Source organism: Vipera berus (assembly GCF_964194415.1).
Source record: "Vipera berus genome assembly, chromosome: Z".
NCBI classification, from domain to species: Eukaryota; Metazoa; Chordata; class Lepidosauria; order Squamata; family Viperidae; genus Vipera; species Vipera berus.
The window spans coordinates 43,206,129-43,232,414 of NC_138205.1; the positions used below are offsets into that span (position 1 = coordinate 43,206,129).

At 37.6% G+C, this 26,286-nt stretch overlaps 1 protein-coding gene across 17 annotated transcripts in view; it reads right to left on the minus strand.

Moving 5' to 3' along the window:
* FBXL20 (F-box and leucine rich repeat protein 20) overlaps positions 1-26,286 on the minus strand; it is a 116,208-nt gene that overhangs the window by 23,376 nt on the left and 66,546 nt on the right. For 6 of the 17 annotated variants that reach the window (XM_081346454.1, XM_081346452.1, XM_081346450.1 and 3 more), the window contains exons 10-15: positions 26,062-26,192; positions 16,469-16,529; positions 12,971-13,015; positions 11,203-11,259; positions 10,153-10,365; positions 7,714-9,051 (exon numbers count right to left, since the gene is read on the minus strand). In XM_081346454.1, coding sequence (XP_081202580.1) covers positions 8,944-9,051; positions 10,153-10,365; positions 11,203-11,259; positions 12,971-13,015; positions 16,469-16,529; positions 26,062-26,192 — 615 coding nt within the window. In that variant the 3' untranslated portion in view covers positions 7,714-8,943. Of the gene's footprint in view, positions 1-71; positions 165-2,103; positions 2,183-4,391; positions 4,471-4,496; positions 4,661-4,701; positions 4,978-5,908; positions 7,214-7,713; positions 9,052-10,152; positions 10,366-11,202; positions 11,260-12,970; positions 13,016-16,468; positions 16,530-26,061; positions 26,193-26,286 lie in introns of those variants that run through there. The other 11 variants (XM_081346447.1, XM_081346458.1, XM_081346457.1 and 8 more) reach the window with 8 other exon arrangements.

Below are 26,286 nucleotides of genomic sequence, written 5' to 3' on the forward strand. Positions count from 1 at the left end.
ATACACTGTGGTCTGTCCTTTTATATTGTAGTAGATCAGGCATGTCAAACTGCCAGCCTGTGGGCCAGATGTTACGCTGAAATTGCACCCACCCCATTGCCAGCAATGGGGAAAAAGGCGCAATATGTCACGCGACGTCACATGATGTCACAAGTTTGACATGCCTGTAGTAGATGAATTTGTTAAAAAAACAATTTGATGTGCCACAACCTAATATTAATTTCCAAATATTCATTAATTAACAAAGAGTGTTAATACTTATAATACAGCATACCATAGATTTTAGGATTCCAGTTAAATAGGTTACATTCCTGTTTCCATTATTTTGGAGCACAAGAATTCCTTGTACATTAACTGTGCACCAAAATCTAAATTAATTCTGGAAGACAATTTGAAGACCACTTAAATTACTCAATATGTTCCTCCAAATTTTTTCTTGGAAAGCTTTTTCTCAAGGTGACAGAAGGCCAAGTATTTGGAACTAGGTAATTCTTTGCAACAATTTTCCTACACTATGAACTTGTTCAAGGTTTTAATATAAAATAGAAACACATTGATCCATGTGCTTATTTTGGTTATAATAAATTGGCATTGTTACATCCACAAGTTTTCAGAAGCAGTGAATACACAGATTCCATGTTCTTGAAATGTACAGATATCTCTATAGCCTATACTTAGGGAACTAAATGGCAAGATTTCAATGTGGATGTCTAATATATTTGTTAAAGAGGAGAATTATGCTCTACATATCCAAAGTAGCATTTTTCACACTAAGCAATGTATCAATAGTTGTATAAATGCAATCTTAACATTTTAAAACATATACTCTATTGTTCCAGGAGTGAAATGTTCAATAAAACATTTATTTAATTAAAATGTACTTGTGTGAGTGCTTTGACACTGGTTTCCTAAGGAATTGATTGAACTTCATTATATTATGATATTAGGGTTCTGAATTCTAAATATATTTGGTATATAAACTTCAAATACCCAATGTCTGGACAATCCTAGGGACCTATGCAAGGGGCCTTTTTGCAGACTTCAGTACCATTATTCCAGTAATTCTTCATTCTAAACTGATTCAGCCAACTGTGCCTGTCCATATTTGTAAACAGATTATAAGCTTTCTGACAGATACAAAGCAATAGGTGAAGTTTGGGAAAATCAGATCAAACACCCAAATAATTAGCAGAGCCCCACCCCCAGGGCTGTGCGCTCTCCCCATTACTTTTTTCTCTGTATACCAACGACTGCTCCTCTTAAAGATCCCTCTGTGAAAATAATGGATTTTGCAGATGATACAACAGTCATTGGTCTCATGCGAGATGGTGATAAATCTGTTCAATGGGAGGTTGAACAACTGGTGCAGATGAAACAATCTGGAGCTGAACATGCTTAAAAACTAAAGAGTGGACTTTAAGAGGAGCCCTCCTAGTCTACTACCTCTTACTATATCAGACAACAGAGTATCAACAGTAGAGTCTTCACAATGCTGAACTGATAATTTCCAGAGTTCTACCTTATGGCTAAATAGTATGGCTGTATTACATTTCTTCTTCTCATATGTTCCATTACCTTCCCTATCATTATTATAATTATTATTCTTTGCTTAAAAGTAATATGCTTATTACTTTGTTGTTTTGCATGTACACTGAGATGTACACCGAAAACAAATTCTTTGTATTTCTAATCACACTTGGCCAATAAAATATTTTATTCTATTAGTAGCCACCACCACACACACTAATAGAGAAGTCATGAATTGCCATTCACTAAATGTGCTCCAATTTGAGAAAATAATCATCTGTCTTTTAATTTGGTACTAGGTGGTTAAATCTGAAAGTTTAAATGATCTCTACCAAATCTGTGATTTTATTTCTTCCTTTCAGGGACAAATATAAGTCAAATGAACAGATAATATTTAAAAGCAGTAAAACTTGGTCTATCGGCCTTTCTCCTGTAAAAAAAGCATTTTAAAGATGCCATGTCTACCACATTCAAATAAAACTAAATAACTACAGATTTGTTACATTTTTAAAAGTTATTTTTTCTGTATTTGTGAATAATTGCTTTGGAATTTTGTGATATCACTGTTTTAGCATACCTTGAACATTAGATTTTATTGACTCAGCAGAGCTGGAGGTTCTTCAGATCAGTCATTGAAGTCATTCCCAGGACATTACTATGTTTATAAGGCAAAAATGGGTTATGTGTAATTCAGCTGAAATGTCACAATTACTGTTTTCCACAATGGATAACACAGCAGAGTTCTGTGCAATTTTTGCTGAGGCATTTGCTATTACTGTTTAGGTACAGACATATCCAATGCCAATATTAATATTTTGACATCTCAGGTTATTGTGATTTCTAATTAAATAAGAAAGGACTAAAAACTGTAAATTATAATAAGCTTCTAACTACAGTTCTCAATGTAGTCAGCATTTTACAGTGGAGAATCTCCCCCACCATTGGCTCATGTTTGAGGCAAGACAAAAGATTCAGATGGTATTTCTTCTGGGGAAAAACAGATGCCATCCCTCTTTCAAAATTTATTATGGGAGAGCTAAGTAGATATATAATCAGTTAAACCTTATTGAGAGGTCTGTGTGATTTTGGCTTTTGGTTAGCAACTGGGTGAGCTCAATTCTAATGTAAGTGCAATGTATATGTTTTTCTATTACAGAGCAGAATGACCTTGTGGGTGGGATTTTATACCTGAATGCCCTTAAACCTACCTGCTAAAGAGAGTTTGCCTGAGGCATGTAAATTAAGCTTATGTGTTTTACAAAACAAGACGCTAGAAAAGTATGCATCAGAGATATCTTTGGAGACATTTGTGTCAATATTTAACATTGTAAGTAGCCCAGTCACCTCACAGCAAGATGGCAGCAAATAAATTTAATAAATAAAATATGGGTAAGATGGTTATACTTCTAAAGGAGTGGGCAAACCTGGGGCCTTTTAGGCTAGGAAACAACCAATGAAGTTCTGCAACCCAAATGGGCCTGTTGAAGGAGATGAGATGACTTAAGTTCTGAATTCCTCTTTTCTGTTCAAATAAAACTTAGCAGCCATCCGACATACACATTTTTGCCAAACACCCTCTAATTGTACATTGAGGTTGAGATAGGAGGGGAGAATCAATTTCTGAATCTGGGGGAAGACTGAATTCCTCTAAGGCACAAAGGCTGGATACAAGTACTGTATAGCAATGGGGTCCAGCTGCATTATATAGAATGCATTAACCTTTAATACATTAGTGGAAAAGTAAAGGCATAACACAGATCTTTGATCCAATTAATATACTGGCTGCCTTTACTCCTTGGTTTGGGAAGTCTGAGATGAATTTCTCAGTTTTGTAGATCACACATGTTCTTAGATCAGTTGTCAACCTCGGGAAGATTAACAGGATTTGTTCAAGCATTCCAGAATTAGGTTATATTTTCAGGATAGGTCTTTCATTTGAGCTAATCTATTGGGTTATGGTCTGGACATGTTCATTTATGGCAGTTATCTCTATGTGGTAGGGATTGATCCATTCCAGGAAGATCAACCCTCTCTGGTGTTAAGAATAGCACTGACATGCTTTTTAAAATTATGATTATAAACCCCAGTTCTTTCAAAACCTGCAAACATCTTTTTCTTGTTCAATCTAGGATGACTGAATCAGTATATCCTATAGGCAGGAGTCCATGGGAATATGAGATCAGCTATACTGATTACCATCAATTAATACCTCAAGAGCTGTTGAATGGAAGACAATGGATACCTGAGGAATATCTAAATAAACCTCTTGTCTTTCTCAAGATATTCTACACTGGATGTTTCCATCCCAAACCTTTAATATTTGATATGGCAATTTATGCATTATATATCCAAGCTACATATGTAAAAAAAATTCAGGAATAATGAAGAATGTGAAATACAGTATCTTGAATCTCTTTTTCTGTATTGAAACAAGAACTTCATCTTATGAAACTTGTGGGAGGGCATATAATAACTTAGTGTATATGCACTGTTGAACTCTATTATGACATTTGTGACTCTCTTTAGATTATGTGTAGTTATATGGGTTCATTATGTGGGCACATCCCATTAGCCTCCCACCTACAGTGTTTTTGCGACTCCTCACAATCCTGATGGTTTCCCCATTCAATCCTAAATTGTTATATGCTTCAGGCAGGGAAAGGCACAAAGCAGGAATGTGAGCTGCAAAGAAAATATCCACTATTTGTGCATCATAGGAATTGTTAAATTGGGAAAATTCTTAAATCCTTTGTGTTGCAGGTTTTATTAACCCGAGATAAATTTGCACATGTCAATTCTGGGACTGGCTATTGGTGGCACATAGACTGTTCCTCTCCTTTCTCTCTGTTCTTTAACAGAATTACCTAAATTGCATAGACACCAGGACAGCTTCCATTAGATGTTCAGTTCTTTCCCGTCTGATGGCAGCCCGGGCATCGACAACTGCAGTGAGGAATGGAATACGGGGATTGCTGCAGAACTTCTCCTTGCACCTTGAGTTGATTCAGTTGGGAAGACTCTAGGACATTTCCCATCCTTTTCATCTCTTACAATACAGGGAAGATACCAAGATCATAGCCCTCACTGGTAGTCTTTGGGAATAAATGCTGAGAGATTGGAAGTGATGGTTCCTCTAAAAAGGGTGAGGAGAGACAATACCTAGCATGCTGATTTTTTTTCACTTTCCACTACCCAGGCTACCTAGCTACCTAGAGATGGCAACAGGTTCTGTAGCAGCTATGCTGGTCACATGGTTTGTAGCTAGTAACTCAGCAATTATGGTGTTGACTAATGTCTCTTGAAGAGATTATGGAAATGAGGTGAAGTGAATGCGTTAGCAAGTAAATACATACTGGCTTTATGGCCCAGACCCAACTTTGAAGGAATTCTGATGTATCTCCAGGCTGGACATTAAGAGTTCCTGCTCATATGCTTTGTGGGCTTATCAGTCTGGAAGAGGAGGAAAATTAGGACAAGGGAAGAAACAGTCTGAAAATAAAAGGTGTCCTGGACAGAGCTGATGGGCATAAATGCTCTTTGGAAAACAGCAGAGTCAAATCTAGAGATGATACTTTTAGAAGCATTAGTATTTTCTCGCCTTGCCTTGTAGAAAGGAAGATATCCTATTGTAGAATGACTTGGCTCCACCTCATAAAAATTATTTTAACACATAAATTTAGAATCATGAAACTGTTAAATTCTATTTCTTCACTCTGATCTTTTTTGTGCAGTAGTTGAGTCATACATCTTCATCTAATCCAGATTGTCATAGCTAGAAACACAGAACTGAGTTTGGACAACCCATAGAGTTTTAGAGAATGGGTAATGTTCATCACATAATACATTCCTCAGATCAAACCTGATGTTTGTCAAAGCCAAGATTTTTTCTAACATTAATCATTAATACTAAGACTCATCTGCTCTTTGAAGCAGCAGCCAGACAGGTAAATAATGGAGTAAAAGGTAAAGGTAAAGGTAAAGGTTCCCCCGCACATGCGTGCTAGTCGATTCCGACTCTAGGGGCCGGTGCTCATCTCCGTTTCAAAGCCGAAGAGCCAGCGCTTGTCCGAGGACGTCTCTGTGGTCATGTGGCCGGCATGACTAGACGCCAAAGGCGCACGGAACGCTGTTACCTTCCCACCGTAGTGGTCCCTATTTTTCTACTTGCATTTTTACGTGCTTTCGAACTGCTAGGTTGGCAGAAGCTGGGACGAGTAACAGGCGCTCACTCTGCTACGCGGCACTCGGGATTCGACCCGCCAAACTGCCGACCTTCTGATCGACAAGCTCAGCGTCCTAACCCACTGAGCCACCGCGTCCCTATAATAATAATAACACCCTTTTTTGTCTAACTCCAGAAAATGCAGTCCATTATTGGCAATCATGGCAAATCCTTATTTAGTGTCATGAATACAAGTAAAATGCATGTTTTGATGCTGAATCTTAAAAATCCATAGAAGAAAACCCTAGAAATTAATATCAATTTGCTCAAAGTCTTTCTCTCAACCCCAGATGTGACATAATTAGAACTATTTCTATCTGTACCCTGATCAAGTAGCCCTATATTACTGTTAGTCAGAGTGGAACATTTAAGTGAACCATTTAAACTGAAAATATAGTATATGTAATGCAGCAAATATTTCCATTCATCTTAAGGGGGCTGTGCACATGAATAACACATGACATTTATCCCATGTTCATAGAAAAAAAATCCAAAACACTCAGGTTATTTTCAAAGCTTTGCTAACCACTGACAAGGTGGCAACATACACAAGTTTCTAATTTGTTCTGGATAATAATCACAACCATGGTGTTTGGGATTGAAAAGAGGGAATTACACTGTAACACTGGATCAATAATATATATTGGAGTTGTTAATCAATAATTGTATTTCCCTACTTGAGCCAGATGATCATTTAAAACTATAAATTAGAAGAGATTATAGGGAAGAGAGAAATGACATTAAAAAAATATTTTTTAAAAAATCTTTTGGAACAGTCTAAATTTAAACCCCTATAAAAGCTATATATTGGTGGGGATTGATAAAATTCATTGTAAATGTTTGTGTAAAAAAATTTTGAATATAGAGAACACAGCACAAATTTCATATGGAGCAATGAGAAAACATATTTTCTGATCTCTAAGTAAATGTGCTGCTAACAAAAATAAAAAAAACACATCACAGAATGATTTAATAAAACAGTGGAATTCTATCTCACCTTAGTATAATTAAGATATAATTAAGAAACTTTTTAGAACACCTATACGCTTGGAAGGGGAAAAATAAATTAATGTTAAATGTGGGAGGTTGTCTGGATATGACTTTGCAATCTATGCTGGGCTTTTGCTTCCAGAAGTAGGTTGAAGATCACCATTCCTTTAAAATCTAACTTACCAACTACTAACTAACTTAGGGAATATTTAATGTCTCTTGCCTTGCTTGTCGTTCTGCCTCGCTGATCTTATCAACCGAACATTCTGAAATATTGCCATTTCCAGGGTAGGTTTCAATTTCTTATATCAACAGGGTGTACTGAAACAATACTGAAATCACTGTGATTGTTTGAAATACACAGTCTTCAAATCTGAAGGCTGAGATGAGTGTGATTATAATGGGAGTTTGCAATCCAAGAAGCCTCATTGGGAAAGATCTAAACTCTTAGGTTAAATTTTGCAGTCAACTGTCCTGCAAAAGAATAAAAAAAAACCCTGTTATGTAAGTCATACTGTGTCAAATACTGGTACAGAAGGGGAAATAAGCAGCACATCCAGTAGTTTGAATGGCAAAAGCAAATGATACATATTCACTAATAAGAAGTATTTATAAAAGCAGGATATTGGATATAACGGAAAGTGTGTAAGTGACCTTTGGCAACTGTTTTGGAGTTCCATTTGCATTATTTGTGAAGAGAATGTTGTGTTGCTGTATCATCCCCACCGCCCTTTGACACGTTTGATACTAAAAATGGCTTCTGAAAATTGATTCCAGTATTTTTTAAAACACTGAGCTTTCAGAAAATCAAACCAACTTCAGTAAATATATCCTTCAGTGCTTAACTGGATGGACCTTGTGAATTTTTCCATCATGAGTTCTAAATAGAATGCAAACATCTGATGCAGTTTCTATAAATATCCAGCTATTTGAAAAAGAATTTTCCAAGTTCATCTAAATAATGGAAGACGGTATTTGTCACTGAAATTAGAATAACCTATTTTTATATACCATTTCTCATTTATGAGGCACCCATTCCTTTGGATGTGATACATTAGAATAGACAAAACTTCTCTCTTCTCCCCAGATTGCATTACTTCTTTTAAAAAATGTAGAATAATCTTTATAAAAGGGTTTTTCCTTTATAATTTCAACCCATTTCACAGCTGTTTTCAAAGCTTTATCTCCTAGTGGCATAAAGATGCCTTTTTGAAAAGAAATATTAACTTGGCATGTGTATTATATGTTCAGTCATTTCATACAGTTTCAGATTTAGACATCTAGTTTATATAAAAAAGAAGATACTGAAGAGAATGGGGGAGGGAAAGATATCAGGCCTGACATTACAGATTTCTAGCTTTATCATCACAACAATCTAGGAAGCCTCTGAGCCAAATATTATAAAAGAAGAGAAACTGCTGAACCTCCAAGATGAGCATGCTCAGTGTATGTGCCGGCACAGAAAACAAGGAAGTACAGAAGCGCAGGAATCTACATCTCACAATGGCTGCTGTTTTAACATTCCTTAACACACATATGATTTTTTTTTCTTTTAAAATAAAAAATATACCCAAGGGCATTGTGTTTTCTTTTTGCTTTGTACATTTTCCTCCCACTGAACAGTATCTTCAAGGTTCAGTGCTCATGTTTGTTCCTCCTCAGTTATAAACCTCTCCTTCAATCCCAACATCATTTTTTTTTTGCTGCTTTCAGTGTCAAAAGAAAAACTTCTCCCTCTCTTGGAAGCAGTTCTTCTTATGTGCGAAGTGATTCAACCAACAACTCTTTTCTCCCACCCGCCACCCCATGATTTCTTCTGAGCCGGCTCTGTAGGAATGGTTTACAATTATAGCAATCCACCCACGGGGCAATGGGGGGGGGGAAGGGGAAGGGGAAGAGGAGAAAGTTCCCATAGATTTAGGTCCTCAGTTTCAGAGACCTTCAGTCTATTGGAATAACTATGTATATACGTGTGTGTGTGTGTGTGTGTGTGTGTGTGTGTGTGTGTGTGTGTGTGCCTTTTTATGTGGGGTAAAAAAGGGGAACAATGTTTTGCACCAGCTTCCCCTGCTTTGTTTTCCAAAGGCCCTGGTGAAGGAGCACTGGCATCATTTTGTTGGCAGAGATACTGGTGTCCACTGTAACTTCTAGAAGGGTAATTTAAATACTCAGTTTGTTTTTCACAAGGTAGACTGGCTCTCACGTCATAGGATGATGCAACATCTGCAGAAACGCTGTCTGCTGCCCCCCACAGATGGTGGTGGAGTTACAGGTGCAAAGTAGGCGTGGACTTTAATATTGGGTAAGTGGGTCTGAAAAGACAAACATATTTTTCCCATTTAGAAAAACTTAAAAATACCAAAAACATGAACAAAGATTGTAAACTTAAAAAGTTGAACATGAAGTAATACTGGACCCTTTTTATAAAGAAAAAATATTCTGTAAGAGCCAGAAAGATATTTTAAGGAAAACCAATGGCTTGTTTCCAATCTTCCCCAGTTTAGTTTTATGCATATGTATTTTTTTATTTCAATATTTTCTCTATTATCTGGTTGCTTCTGTAAAGAGAACTTCCCTTAATCTCACTTTCTGTAGATTTGTAAAAGACACTGATTCACAAATGAAAACAAAATTAAGGTGCAGGGACACAAACATGCATGACTGAAGGGCTATTTCATCATCAGGCCAAGAGGTTAAGGCAATTAAGGCAATTAAGTTCTTAGGATGCTTGAACTGTGTAAATAATTATCTTATTTTGAGCTCCTTTAAATAACATGCAAGGCTGTGCAAGGGCCTTTCTGCACTGAGAAGGATCTGACTAGTGCCCATGAATATCTCCATTCTCTCAAGAAAGCAGGGAAGGCCCTCAAACAGATCAAAGTATCTCAGAAGAAGGAGGGAAGTAATGAGATAAATTAAATTTTGGCTATCTATTAAAAGGATATATTTTTATAAAAAATTACCAATAGTCACTGGGTCCTATGTATACTTAGTAAAGTTGGAAACTAATTTCAATCTCATTCTTAACCTACCCAGGCAACAAGTCTTAGATTTTGATTTATTATTGATTTGTCACATTTATGTCCTGTCTTATCTCAGCTGTTTACATGGAAGTCTGCTCTAACTTTATCTTATAATGACAGCCCTGCAAGAAAGGTTGGACTGAGAGAATAACTGACTCCCAATTTCCAGTGCATTCTGTGGTTGAATGGAGCCTTGAATCTAAAGCTTCACAGTTGAAACTGAATACTAAGTCTAATATGCTGATATTATGCCATATATTCATACTTTCAGTTTGAAGAATATTTTCTAAGTAGTTGCAGCTATTGTTACGATGAGGAAAGAGTTAAGTTAGTACAGGAGCTAGAACTGTATGCACATCAATCTATCAAACAATGTAAATGTATTTTTACCCTGAGTCTCTTAATTCCAGCTCGGGTAATCTGTTGGCAGTCATACAATTCTATCCTTTCCAGGCTGTGGCAGTTCTTGAGGTGTTCCAAGGAGGCATCTGTGATCAAGGGGCAGTTATCCAGCTCAATGACCTCCAAACGATCATGGGCACAGGCACCATTGCCTAAATGGCGAATACCATCATCGGTGATCAGCTCACAGTGTGATAAACTCTGCCATTAAAAGAGAAAACAAAGCAACAGGTGGTAATCAAGGCTTGGCTATGCAGATTTTTTCAATCTAATTTACCAGACCCAGGCCTCAATTATCCTCTACAATCTGTTCTGCTGAAATCCTGCACAATATTTTAACTCCTTCAAGTGAAAATACACAGGCCTCATGGATCCTCTTTTCTTCAGATAAGAACCCCAATTCCATGTATATTTGGGTAACATGTCAATTCTTCTCTCTGCTATTTTTTAATTTGAATCATTGGTAAATGATCTTAACAATCTCCGAAGTGATTGTGGATGGCTTACAAATATTAAAACAATCACCACTACAGTTTAGTAAAACCAAATGCTTGATGTCATACATAAATCAATTCATAAATATATTATATCTACATTGACTAGCAGAGCTTGCCTGACTACAAGACTCGGACACCTGGGGGAATAGCTAAGTGTGTAACACCTTAATCCTAATCTCTAGAAGGATGTTCTATAGCAGGGGTATTCAAACTTGGCCCTTTTATGACTTGTGGACTTCAACTCCCAGAATTCCTCAGCCAGGCACGCTGAGGCCCTTTTATAATATATAAAAACTGTTTAGGGTGACATTTAACAGGGCTGCAGTCCTATTCAGAGCATTTACGGAATATTGAGTTTTATCTGGTTGGATGTAAGGTATATGTTCAGCTGTATAACTCAGCCTCTTAAAGGTGCTCTTCAACTAAGATATATAATAAAATATTCTCTTGGCCCTTCTGACTCACATTTTAAAATTCTATAGTACAGATGAAAAAAATGGGTTGGGTAAAATGTTAGCCTGTAAGAAAAATGTTAACTCACCAAAACTTGGAGCAATGGACAATGTATGGAAAGCTGGATTAATGTGCTGTCTGTTATCTGGAAGAAAACAAAGACATGTTTGAAACTAAAAATGTGTATTGTACTGGCAAGGAGTTTCATATGGATCATTTTGTGTTAGTGTTCTTCTAGACACAACATAAAGTTTGAAGAGGAACTGATTCTTCTCTGGTCATTTCCTCAATGAGAATTTTGGGTGGGGCCAAAAACCAAAATGTGAATTTCTTAATATAAAAAGTACTGTATTTCTTTTTCTGTTCCAAAAATTTTATTAGTTTATAATATACGATACAATGAAAATACAAAAGTAAATAGCGGAAAAGATAGGGAAGAGAAAAGGGAGTAGAGAGGTGAGGTAAGGGAGAGAAAAATTAAGAAGAGTCATTGACCTCTAACTTCCTTTGGTAAAGTAAAGTGGAATATCAACATCAAACCGCAACTTTTTACTGCTACAAAATAATATAAACTAGCCATTTCAGTAACATCAAGTCTATCTAATTGGTAAAACCCAAAATCAAATTTTCATTTTTGCTACCTCAAGCACAAGCGGAAAAGTAATGTATTTCTAAGCCAATAATAATGCTTAAAGTATCCATAAATTAGGTAAAATTTGACTTTCTAATTCAAATTACACAGAATTTTTCTAAATAGAATTTAAAATTTGGGCCACTTTACAATTAATAACTAAGAGGAACATTAATCTGAAGAAGACCTGAAAACTCACTTAATCAAAAATTAATTACTGCTGACAATTATGGAGGGATCTGATTAAAAAAGAAGAAGAAGCACAAGACCATGGAGAACTGAAATCAATCCTCTGTACTTTAAAAACTTTTTCTCTACTTTGTTCCTCTTATTTCCAGGCTGATACTAAGGATACTGGTAGATGACATAACAGTTGTTTGTTTCCCATCATGTAATCTAATCCTTTTCCTACTTACTATGTCCGTGAATCTTCGTAATATAATGGTATGCAACTAAACTGATTAATCTCTAAAGTAGCAGCAGAGCAGAACCTTTGATATATTCTCAAACTCTCTGGTAATGTGTAATAAAGAATTGAAATGGGATGCCAGGAAAATGCATAGACATTTTTCCTTGTTTGCTTAAAGCAGCCAATGAAGCACAGTGAGGAAGCTTTCTGCCTATATGAATTGCACACTTTGAAAGATGTTTACTGGGCCACAAAGAGAAAAGTGGAAGTGGATCAGCTGCTTCCCACTAGACTAGAGCAAGCATGTCCAACCTGTGGCCCAAAAGCTATATGGGGCACTGGACAGCTAAGTAATGCAGCCCTGCAGGACCGTAAACTTTTAACATTATTATGTGTATTTATATATGTTAACTATATTATATATTTATATGTGGCCGAAGACAATTCCTCTTCACTCTGTGCAGCCCAGGCAAACCAAAAGATTGGATATGCCTGCACGTGTTCTAATTCTGAATTTCATTACAAAGTCAATATATGTGATTCAGAGACTTATTTGAATTTGTGGCATTACAGCCATGAATATCTTTTCTTAGGTATAATAAAGGCCTATGAAAATAACCCATTACATATTAGTAATATCCCATCTTCATCATTACAGAGTGGTCTCATAGCCAAATTATCGCTCAAAAATATTTCCTGCTTCACTGCTTGCTTAAACACAAAATCAAGCATATTCTTGATAAATTATAATTTATTTTTCATTAGATAACTTTTAACTAAATAATCTAGAAAATAGGTTGAAAATAGTACAATTACCTGAACACATTCCTCCAAGTCCATTTTTTCAAGTTCATGACAATTCTGGAAAACATACAAATTAAAGATTAATTTGTTTTTTAAACATGTCCTGGTATTGCAGAATAGTTTTATTTGTTACTAGAAAATAATTTCAGTGTAAGCAGTTGGAAAACTTACTTAAAAATAAGGATTAAAAAAACAAGTTTGCCAGAGAATTCGATTACATGTAATGTATTAAAATTATTTTAGGGCAAGTTAATTTTGTTCAGAAATAAATATGGACACACCCTTTCTGACTTGACTCTAAAAAAAATATCAAAATTTGCAGTCAGATTATATAATTTTATTGAAATGTCTGTCAAAGCAATTTGTTCTTATTCCATGAACCAAGTTTTATTTTTAGCACTAGATGGTATCTAACTAATCAAATGTACTTCAAATGGATTACATTAATGAGGCATAGGTATCTGTGCATTATGGCCTTAGACCAGTCACTGATCTCCACATGTTATTACATTTCAATTCTTATCATATTTAACCACTGTGACCAAAGGTAAAGTATGGGCATGGTATTTCAAGAACAGTGAGGCCCAAGACTGGAGAAAGTTAGTTATAAAATACAAAGAGTAAAACAAAAATTAAAATTAGAGAAAAACTTTTGTAATGTTTGCACTAAACCTAGACTGATGGATAAAGCACCACCAATAAATAATATTAACTTGCTGCATCGTCTATTCAATCACATCAAGCACCTGTAACACTATTAAATTACAATCATCTTTAAAAAGCGTGGAAACACATTGAGCTCAGAATTCTGGTTCTTTTCAGATTTCATGTTCATACAAAAAAGCAGGCACAGGATATATTATTTGAAAAGATATGGACTGGAAAAGATCGCTGAGCTACCACATATCAGCATAAGTTAGTTTTTTTCCTGCACCTTAGATTCACTTCTCGACTGAAAAAAGAGAAGACTAGCTAGATTAACTAAATGTTGGTAATAAACCATGAATGGGGGAAAACTCTATGTTCATTCATTCTTGTAGGTTTTTTTGTTTTGTTTTTTGAGACATCATATCCTGCTTTTCATATATTTCGGGAAAGGCAGCAGAATGATAGAAACGCAAGTTAAGATAGGCAAGAAAATGGTAAGTGAGCACCTGTCCAGCCTAGACGAGTCCAAATCGCCAGGACCAGATGGATTACACCCCAAGGTTCTCAAGGAACTGGGAGACGTGATCTCAGAACCACTGAACTATATTTTTGAAAAATCCTGGAGCACTGAGGAACTACCAGAGGACTGGAAGAGAGCTGATGTAGTTCCCATCTTCAAAAAAGGGGAAAAAATAGATCCAGGAAACTACAGACCTATCAGCCTGACCTCAATACCTGGGAAGATTCTAGAAAAGATAATCAAACAACAAATCAGCGAACACCTTGATGCAAAGTCATCACTAAAAGTCAACATGGGTTTGTCAAAAACAGATCGTGCCAGACAAATCATATTACATTCTTTGACCAAGTGACAAAATTAGTGGACCAGAGGAATGCTGTAGATATAATTTACTTGGACTTCAGTAAGGCATTTGATAAAGTAGATCACAACCTACTACTTGATAAGATAGAAAAATGTGGGTTAGACAGCATCACCACCAAATGGATTTGTAGCTGGCTGACAGGCCGTACTCAGCGTGTGGTCCTCAATGGAACTGCATCTACATGGAAGGAAGTGTGTAGTGGGGTGTCCCAGGGCTCTGTTCTGGGCCCAGTGCTCTTCAATATCTTCATTAACGACTTGGATGAGGGGATAGATGGGAAACTCATCAAATTTGCAGACGACACCAAGCTGGCAGGAATAGCCAATACTCCAGAAGATAGGCTTAAGATACAGGAGGATCTGGACAGACTCGAACACTGGGCACTATCTAACAAAATGAAATTCAATGGTGAAAAAAGTAAGGTTCTACATTTAGGCAGGAAAAATCAAATGCAGAGGTATAGTATAGGTGGTACCTTGCTCAATAGTAGTAACTGTGAGAGAGATCTCGGAGTCCTAGTGGACAATCATTTAAATATGAGCCAGCAGTGTGCTGCAGCTGCTAAAAAAGCCAACACAGTGCTAGGCTGCATTAACAGAGGGATAGAATCAAGATCACGTGAAGTACTAATACCACTTTACAATGCCTTGGTAAGGTCACACCTAGAATACTGCATCCAGTTTTGGTCACCATGATGTAAAAAAGATGTCGAGACTCTAGAAAGGGTACAGAGAAGAGCAACAAAGATGATTGGGGGAATGGAGGCTAAAACATATAGGGAACTGTTGCTGGAATTGGGTATGTGTAGTTTAATGAAGAGAAGGGTGAGGGGTGACATGATAGCAGTGTTCCAATATCTCAGGGGCTACCACAAAGAAGAGGGAGTCAAGCTATTCTCCAAAGCACCTGAAAGCAGGACAAGAAGCAATGGATGGAAAATAGTCAAGGAGAGAAGCAACCTAGAACTAAGGAGAAACTTCCTGACAGTTAGAACAACTAACCAGTGGAACAACCTGCCTCCAGAAGTGGTGAATGCTCCAACACTGGAAGTTTTTGAGAAGAGACTGGCCAGCCATTTGTCTGAAATGGTATAGGGCAGGGGTAGGCAACCTCAGCTCTTTTATGACTCATGGACTTCAACTCCCAGAATTTCAGAACTTCAACTGCCAGCACAGCTGACTCAGGTATTCTGGGAGTTGAAGTCCATGAGTCATAAAAGAGCCGAGGTTGCCTACCCCTGGTATAGGGTTTCCTGCCTGAGCAGAGGGTTGGACTAGATGACTTCCAAGGTCCCTTCCAACATTATTATTATTATTATTATTTTCTTATCAAGTTTGGTCTTTAATTTGCTTCCCTTTCTTCTTTGTTACTAGGACTAATCCTACCATTTAGGCTCAAGACCTATTAACATTACTGATTTGTATATGTGAGACTCTGTGTATCTGTTTTTTCTCCCATCCTTAAAGCTCCAGTGCAGCACCAACAGCGTAACAGCTCCCAAGGAAATACTGAAACAGAAGGTGTTCACTTATGAAGTACTGGCATAGATAGTAAACAAAAGCATTTACAGGTAGTCCTTGACTGAGCCACGACTGAGCCCAAAATTTCTATTACTAAGTGAAACATCTGTCAAGTCAGTTTTGCCCCATTTTACGACCTTTCTTGTTAAGTAAATCACTGCAGCTATTAAGTTAGTAACATGGTTGTTAAGTGAAACTGCCTTCCCTATTGACTTTGCTTATCAGATTACAAAAAGTGATCACATGACTTCACTGCAACTGTCATAAATGCGAGTCAGTTGCTAAGCATCTGAATTCTGACCATGTGATGGGGATGCTGCGATGATTGTAAGTGTGAAAAATGGGTGTAATTCAGTTTTTTCAGTGCTGTTGTAACTTTGAATAGTCACTAAATGAACTGTTGTTTACTTGAGGACTAGCTGTTAATGGAAAAGGCGGCCTTGACATCAAATGCTTACCCGAGCCAGAGTTGTGAAGCCCACATCTGTAAGCTGGGAACACCGAGCTACTTCCAGTATCCTGCACGGGAAAACACACACACACATCAACGAACAGTTTTTAGTATTTAAAACCTACTAAGGAATACTTTTTAAATCCCTTATTCCAAAATAGGTGAGATGTTGAATTATTCCTACTCCTATTTCATTGGATTTTAGATATCAACAATCCTATCAAGAAAATCAAACACTAATAGAAGAAGGAAATAAGACACTATAAATCTCAGAAACAACTTGTTCCTTTTTATGACTTATTTCTAAATTTTAATATTTTTACTGTTTCCCAGCACTGATACTGAAGATTTTTCGGAAACAAAAATCTCCATTCCTGCTTGCCTTTCTTAGCTAAGGAAACAACTTTTAACCGAGTCCTTTTGTCATCTATCCCCTCCCTTCACCAACATATATCACTGCCCTCTGTTTGATTCCCAACAATGCTTCACAAAACTGTTTTAGGGCAAGTTAATTTTTGTTCAGGTTCTCAAACTGATCTAATCAAAACTGTCTTAATAATCAATTTATGGAAGAATCACACTGTTGTTTCGGAATGATAAGTTAGCTTTCGAAAGGGAGGTGAACACTGTTCATAATAGTATAATGAAACTATTCTACATAGTGATGTTTTATGCTTTCCACACAAAGATATGGAATATATTCTAACCATATAACATCCTTACATGCTCCTACATTGTCCTGTGGATGAAGAACTGGTTACTTACCTGCAACTGTAGTTTTTCAAACAGTCTATGATTTGATGCACATGGATTGTGTGCGTCCACATAGCCCCATTCAGAGCCTTCCAGATCTTACAAACTTCTTTTGAAAGGAGCCCCATCCTCATATGTACTATATGACTATGCACTGTCCTCACTGAACCCCCTCAATTCCTAAGACTGGTACAAAAGACTTGAAGAAAAATTAAGGTTACAAGAGATGAAGCCAGGTAATACGTTGCATTGTGTAAATTTGCAGCTGACTACTGTAAGAACTGCAGTTACAGATAAGTAAGCAGTGCTTTATTATAATGATTTCTCTCATTCACATTTGTGCATCTAAAAGCTTCTTATTTAGAAGAGTTTGGGTGACATAAGGTTACCAAAGCAAGGAAAACCCTTCCAAGGATTGCATCTCACTGTAAGTTTGAGTCTGTTTTTATGCTGAATGAAGGTGGAGGCCTGAGATTAAGGAGCTGCCCACATACAAGGGCAATTTGGAAATAAGCTTCCGTTTGGTTATCAATGACACTCGCAAACACAGAACTTTTATTATACACATTGGAAAACTACAACATTTTACTTTTTGACATAATCACCATTCAAATTGAAGCACTTGTCATAACTTGGTTATGGGGGAAGAGGGGTTGCCTCCCATTGATAGGGCGTGCAACTTAGGCGTCCTCCTGGATGCACGACTCAGTTTAGAAGATCATGTTGGAGTCGTGGCCAGGGGAGCATTTGCACAGGTTTGCCTGGTGCGCCGGTTGCGACCCTATCTGGACTGAGATGCTTTACATATGGTCACTCATGCGCTTGTCATCTCCCGGGTAGATTACTGCAATGCTCTCTACGTGGGGCCGCCCTTGAAGACCACCCGGAGGCTTCAGCTGGTGCAGAATGCGGCCGCGCAGGTTGTGATGGGAGCATCCCGATACTTCCATATTACACCCCTCCTGCGTGAGCTGCATTGGCTACTGGTTGCCCTCCAGGTGAGATTCAAGGTGCTGGTTCTTACCTATAAAGCCCTACATGGCTTAGGCCCGGGATATTTGCAGGACCGTCTGCTGCCAGGAACGTTTTCCCATCGCCCTGTGCGCTCACACAGAGAGGGCCTCCTCAGGGTGCCGTCGGCCAGACAATGTCGGCTGGCGACCCCCAGGGGGAGGGCCTTCTCTGTTGGGGCACCTGCTTGGTGGAATCAACTCCCCCGGGAGCTCCAGATGGCCCCAGACCTTCGGTTCTTTCGCCATGACCTTAAGACATATCTTTTCCAACAGGCCGACCTGGACTGATGATAATGGGGGTTTTAAATATGATTTTAAATGTTTTTATTGGTTTTAGTGGGACTTTGACACAATTTAATTCTTTTTTAATATTTGTATTTATTTGTATTTTATTGTTGTTAGCCACCCTGAGTCCTTCGGGAGATAGGGCGGCATACAAGTCTCATTATAAATAAATAAATAAATAGCTTCCTACAAGGTTTGAAATTCCATAGTCGTTCGGCGCCAAATCTGGGCTGGGTGGGGAGTGTGTGTGATCAAAAACATCCCAGCGGAACTACTCCAAAAGTTCTTGGGTGTATTCAGCGGTATGTGGGTGAGCATTATTGTAAACCAACACCACAATGGAAGTGGTGCCACAAAAAATCCCGCCAAATGTGAAGACGCCAAAGGAATACTGCTAGTGAAGTTCATGGAGCGTGGTTTGACCATCAGTTCAGAAGTATATTGTGAAACATGAAAACTCAGACGAGCCATCTTTAACAAGTGTTGGGGCATGCTGACTTTCGGTGTGGTGTTGGTTCATGATAATGCTCGCCTGCACACCGCGCCCAAAACTTTTTTTTTTAATTGAAAAGTTTTACAAAATTTTAATAATAACCCCCCCCCATCAACCCTCTCCCCTTCCCTCCCCCCCCCCCGGACTTCCCAAAGCAGAATACAGGGTATTACATATAGCAATCTTATGCAAACATGTGCTAAATATCTATTACAACGTTAACAAATCTTCTACCCTTTAACTCCCTTATAACAAAACTAAAGTAATTATAATAACACTTCTATAATTGTTAAGAATTATTCATATGCTATTTGAAACTTTTTAGTCCCATATTTGTTCTGAATATAATCAATCCATCTTTTCCATTCCAAAATATATTTTTCTTGTGACTGTTTTTTCAAGTATGCTGAAACTTTTGCCATTTCAGCTATGTCCATTACTTTAAGTATCCATTGTTCTATTGTAGGTAAATCTTCTTTCTTCCAATGTTGCGCCAACAGTCTGGCTGCCGTTATTAAGTGTAACATTAATTTAGTTTCTATAACAGTACAATCCGAAATAATCCCCAATAAGAATAGCTGCGGAGTAAATCTTATTTTTTTCTTAAAAACTTCCTGAAAAATCCACCATATTTTTATCCAAAAGGCTTTAACATTTTTACATGTCCACCATATATGATAATAAGTTGCCTCTTCACTACCACATCTCCAACACTTAGGCGGTTGATTTGGATACATACATGCTAACTTTTTAGGATCTAAATGCCATCTATAAAACATCTTGTAACAATTCTCTCTTAAGTTTTGTGCTTGTGTAGATTTTACATTTCTAACCCAAATTTTTTCCCAAGTATCCATCATTATAGGCTCTTGAATATTCTGAGCCCATTTTATCATACAATCTTTAACTAACTCCAATTCTGAATCAATCTCTATAAGAGCATTATATAACCTTTTTATATGCGATTGACTTTGATCTCTAATTTGCTTTATCAAATTTTCATCAACTATTATTATACCAATTTTCTGATCTTCTATCCATCTAGCTTGTAATTGTATAAACTGAAACTGAGTCTGTACTATCTTTTCTTCCTTTAAAACATTTAAAGGTTTCAGTTTCAAAATATTCCCTTCCATCCTAAGAAGTTCTTTATAAGTAATCACATCTTGTTTCTGCTCCACATTTATCTTTCCTATTGCATGTCTAGGTATTACCCGTATAGGTATTTTGTTATTTAATATATATTGGTACTTTTTCCAAACTCGGAACAAAGCATTCCTTAAGATATGAGTCTTAAAAATATTATCCACCTTTTTGTCATAAAATAAATATGCATGCCATCCATACAATAAATCATACCCCTCAATATTCCAATATTCTCTCATCCGTTAAATTGAACCAATCACTAATTGTTGATAACACAACTGCATCATAATATAATCTCAAATTGGGCATCTTCAAACCCCCTCTCTCACGTGCATCTTCCATTATTTTAAGCTTTACTCTCGGTCTTTTCCCTGCCCAGATAAATTTATTAATACCTTTTTGCCACTCATTTAAATTTGCACCTTTCTTAAGTATTGGTATCATTTGGAACAAAAATAAAAATTTTGGTAAGACATTCATCTTCACGGCTGCTATTCTCCCCAACCAAGACAATTGTAATTTTTTCCAACTATCAATCTCCTTTTGTACTTTTTGCCATAACAATTCATAATTGTTTTTATATAATTTCACATTCGATGCTGTGATATATACCCCCAAGTATTTAACCTTTTTTACTATTTCAAATCCTGCTGATTTTTCTAATGCTTCTTTGTTTTATAGTCATATTTTTTGTTAATATTTTAGTTTTTTGCTTATTAACTTTAAATCCAGAAACTTGTCCATATTGTATTATCACATCCAACAATTCTAAAACTGATTGAGTAGGTTGACTTAAAGTAACAACCAAGTCATCTGCAAACGCTCTCAATCTATAATCTTGATGCCTAATTTTAATTCCCTTTATCTTATTTGATTCACGCATTTTAATCAATATTTCCAGTGTTAGAACAACAATGGTGATAAAGGGCATCCCTGCCTTGTTGCTTTTTCAATTTTACAAATTTCTGTTAAATTACCATTAACAATTATTTGTGCCGTTTGCTTTTGATATATTGCTTTAATAGCCTGTAAAAATAATCCCCAAATTCCATCTTTTCTATTACTTTCAATAAAAATTGCCAATTCAATTGTTCAAAAGCCTTCTCTGCATCTAAAAATATCAATGCAGCAGAGATTGTTGTTTCTTTCCAAATATTCCAATAAATTAACAATTTGTCTTACATTGTACTTCATTTGTCTACCAGTTATAAACCCCGACTGATCATTATGTATCACTTGTTGCATTATATTCATTATTCTATTTGCCAATACTTTAGCAAATATCTTATAATCAGTGTTTAAAAGAGATACTGGTCTATAATTTTTTGGTTGACTAAGATCTTGATCCTCCTTTGGAATCAATGTTATGAAAGCTGTTCTCCATGATGGGGGCACTACTCCCCCAAGTTGAATTGTTCTAAATAAGTCCTTCAAAGGCTCCACCATTTCTGACTGCAAATTTTTATAATAACTAGCTGTCAATCCATCTGTCCCTGGTGATTTACCCAATTTCAACTGTTTAATTGCTAAAACAATCTCTTCAGAAGTTATTAGCTGATTCATTCCATCCCGCTGCTCTTGAGTAACCTTAGGAATATTCACCTCTTGTAAATATTTATCTATATCTATACTTTGAATTGTATCACTTGCATATAATTTAGAATAAAATTCTGAAAATACCTTTCTAATAATATCTTGTTGATAAACCTTCTATTTTCTCTATCGTCCGAGACTTTTCTTTTTTCCTTAACAACGTGCCCAAAAACTTTTGAAGCAGTTCCGTTGGGATATTTTTGATCACCCCACCAACACCACAGCCCAGATTTGGCATCAAGCAACTACTACTAAGGTATTTCAAACCTTGTAAGACGTTATGAGGGACGCGGTAGCTCAGTGGATTAGGACGCTGAGCTTGTCGATCAGATGATCGGCAGTTTGGCGGGTCGAATCCCGAGTGCCGCGTAACAGAGTGAGCACCTGTTACTCGTCCCAGCTTCTGCCAAACTAGCAGTTCTAAAGCATGTAAAAATGCAAGCAGAAAAATAGGGACCACTATGGTGGAAAGGTAAACAGCATTTCGTGCCCCTTTGGCGTCTAGTCATGCCGGTCACATGACCACGGAGACGTCCTCGGACAAGCGCTGGCTCTTCGGCTTTGAAACGGAGATGAGCACTGGCCCCTAGAGTCGGAAACAATTAGCACACAAGTGCAGGGGAACCTTTACCTTTTACCTTAAGAGGTATCTGAATGGCAATTATGTCGAAAAGTAATGCAATGTTGTAGTTTTCTACTGTGTATAATAAAAGTTCTGTATCTGCAAGTGTCTGTCATTGATAACCAGAAGGAGGTTTATTTCCAAATTGCCTTTGTAGCTTCATTAAGGTAATGATCTAGTTTAGGGAAATGTTGCCAGGTTTGCTGTCACTCTTGATAAGGTACAAACTGCAAGAGGCAAAGCTGATATCTAACAACAAGCTTACATGACTGCTACTATCTATTAGGAGAATATTGTAAGGAAAGCTCTTCCCTTAGATAGGCATTAGAAGGCCAGGAATGAACTTTTTAGTGAAACAAGCATTTAGTTCAGGTAAAAAGTACAAATATCATGGAAAGAATGAAGCAGTGTTTCTAGTGGTATTTAGAGCTAGGGGGGAAAAAGGCGAGCAATAAAAATTCCAGTGTTAAGTGGAACACTCAGGCTGATTTTGAAAGAAAAAAAATAATGGGAAAAAATCTATTCTTGATAATTGAATGTCTCAGCAATCAAAAAAAGCTATTTTCAAGAAAATGAGATTAACTGGAAGAGTAATCATGGCTCTAAGAATAGGGAGAAGGAGGCAGAACTATTAGCCTTCCATGAAATGCTTTTTAAGTGGCTAGAAAATAAGCATTTTCCAATGAAAAGAAAAAAGAAGATGGCCATAAGATACACTATTATTGAAGAGAGAAATCAAGCCTCATTGCTTCGAATGAAGGGAAAAGATTGAAACCTGATGGATCTGATATGAATGATATGAAGGAATGAATCCTTCTCAGCAGAGGATTTCCATTTAAGTGTAAAGGAAGCCTGTTTGTGTGGGCTGTTTGGTGCTGATGTATGAGAAAGCCAGAGGAAGGGGATGAAGGGAGACTGTAAAACTTTACTATTTCATCTATGCCACAACTCTTCCAATTGCCTATCAAGTAACACAAAATGTTAGAACAGTTTTTCCCAATTCTCTGATCTGCCCTGTCTCATGAAGAATTCTCTCAGTTCATCCTTTTCAAACTGGTCAATTAAAGTAAGGTCATTCTATCCCACATCTCTAGTACGTGTTTCCCTGAAAATAAGGACCAGTCTTATTTTTATTTTATTTTTTTGCTTCCAAAAGAGGCACCAGGTCTTATTTTTGGGTAGTGTCTTTTCCATGGTCTCACCTCACTGTGGCGGCACCGACAGCCCAGCCCAGCTGGCCCACATCTTCTGCAACCAAAGGAAATGGATCTGCAGCTGAGAATGGAGCTCCGGCCTGCATTTCGCTATCAGAGGGCTTCCAGAAAGGCCTTTGTAGCTAAGAAACAAGCTACAAATTAAATAGCTTGGTTCTCGGCTGCAGAGGCCTTTCTGGAAGGCCTCTAATGGTGAAATACAGGCCATTAGAAATACAGAATGGAGCTCCATTCTCAGCTGCAGACACATTTACTTCAGCTGCAGAAGAAGTGGGCCGGCTGGGCGTCGATTCATGGGAGGCCTGGCTGCAATGGTAAGCGGGTGTGAGACACATGTGGCAGCTTCGCCCCCACCCTAGCTTGATTTTTAGGCATGCACCTCACCCTAAAACTAGGGCTTATTTTTTGGGGGTAGGGCTTGTATTAGGCCCACGCCCAAAAATCAAGCTCGGACTTATTTTCGGGGATAAGTCTTATTTTCGGGGAAACACGATATATAACTAAAAATCTCATACTCACTCACAAAACCCTAGAGTTGCTTCATTATTCTTGAAAATCTCTTTATGAAGTTTGTTACTTGAGAGGGTCCCTCAAGTATCCTGGACCCATGCTATGAAGGGCTTTAAAGGTGATTACCAACACTTTGAATTACACCTGCAGACCGGCAACCAGTGCAACCCACAGAACAGTGTTGTTACATGGACCACTTTTGGGGCCCAAAACTGATGGTACAGCTACACTCTGTACTAGCTGTAGCTTCTGAATGCTCTTCAAGGCTAATCCCTTGTACAGCATGTTGCAGTAGTCCAAATGCAAGATGATTAGGGCTTGAATGACTGAGTGAAGGGACTCCTGATCTAGGAGAAGCCGTAACTACAACCTGCTCTTCAAGGAGTTGAGAGTTCAGGAAAATACCCAAACTTTGGACTGGATCTGTCTGGGGCACTGCCACACCATCCAGAACTAAAGATGTCAAAGTCCTGGATCTTGGAGCTCCATGCACCCAAAGCCATTCAAGCTTGCCAGAGTTCAGTCAAAGCTTGCTGTCCCCCATCCAGGCCTTCATAGCCTCCAGGCACTGTGAGAGAGCAGAAACAGGATCACTTGGGTCACCAGGGGTAGAAATACAGAACTGAATATCATCAGCATGCTGAAAACACTTCAACTCATGGTGATGGATGATCTCACCCAGCCACTTCATGTAGTTGTTAGAAAGGAGTGGAGAGAATACTGAGTCCTGTGACATGCCACAAGAGTGGCCATGGGTTGTATCTCTCACTTCCTATTAACACCAATTTTGATCAGCCTTGAATAAAGAAGCTGAACCAGTGCAATGCTGTGCTGCCCAGCTCCAATCCAGGCCCAAAAGGATACCCATGTTGATGGTACTGAAGGCTGCTGAGAGGTCAAAGAGAGAGAAGATGGTTGTATTATCCCATCCTGCTCTTGCCAGAGATTATCAAGAAGCACAACCAATGCTATTTTTGTACCATAACTGAAAGGGGTCCAGATAATCAGTTTCATCAAGGACCCTCTGAAACTGCCATGCAACCACATTTTCCATTACCTTCCCTAAGAAAGGAAGATTGGAAACAGGATGAAAATTGTCCAAGAAGGTGGGATCAAATAATGTTTTTTAAAGCAGAGGTCCTCAACCTTTTGGTCACCAGGGACCAGTTCCATGGAGAAAGGTTTTTCCACGGACTGGAGCATGCATGGTTTTGTGTGCTGCCTGCATCCCATGGATAGGGCTTTGTTTGTGTGGACTGGTTAGTGGCATGCCGTGGCCTGGTACTGGTCCATGGACTGGGGGTTGGGAACCCCTGTTTAAAAGGATTCATTGTATACAAGGACTGCTATTGGTTCAAAACGACTAACTTCTTCTGAGTGTTGTGGTAACTATTCACATCTTACACCATTTGAAGTTTAAACATAGTGATTTCCATAGCTTATTGGAAAAATAATTTACTTTTTCATGATTTGTGTTAGGTGACAATTAGGTATTTGTGTATTTAATATGCATGTCCTGGGAAACTCTAACTTATTTTGAGCTCAGAATGTTCTCAAAATACTTGAAATAGCTAGTTACATACTTGAAACCCATGTTTTGTACTCAAAACCGGGGGGAAGGGGGTCTTGAAGCTGAAATGGTTCAACTTAAAAACATTTTATACACTCTTAATCCTGGTGAATATTTCTAACCGTGATGAATCCTAAGGAGTTTTGAAGAATTGAGATTAAAGAAAATATAAATGAAAGTTACAGTATTTCAATAATGCTGAAATATGATTGGCTCAAAGAAGAACATGCAATACAGTGATAGTCAAAACTGAAGGGATTCAGCAGGAGCTGGGCCTAGCTACAAAATAAGCATGAGGATAGAGTACCCATCAAACAGTTCTGTAAGTTCTAAAAGACTCCAAACAGGCACATAGTCCATATGTGTGAATCTTAGAGATCACAAAGAAAAAGTCTACTTACCTAAGTTTTGGACAATTTTGCCCTAACGCATTCAAGATGGCATCAGTGATGTTGGAACAGCCAGAAGCACATAGAGATTGCAACTTGTGGCATCCTCTACATATTGTAATGAGGCCATCATCTGTTATTTGCTAGAAAAAGAAAGAAAGTCAATCATTCATAGCGAGAAGCATGAATGGGATGATGCTGTGTCCAATCTGCTCTGTAAATTCTAAAATTAAATGT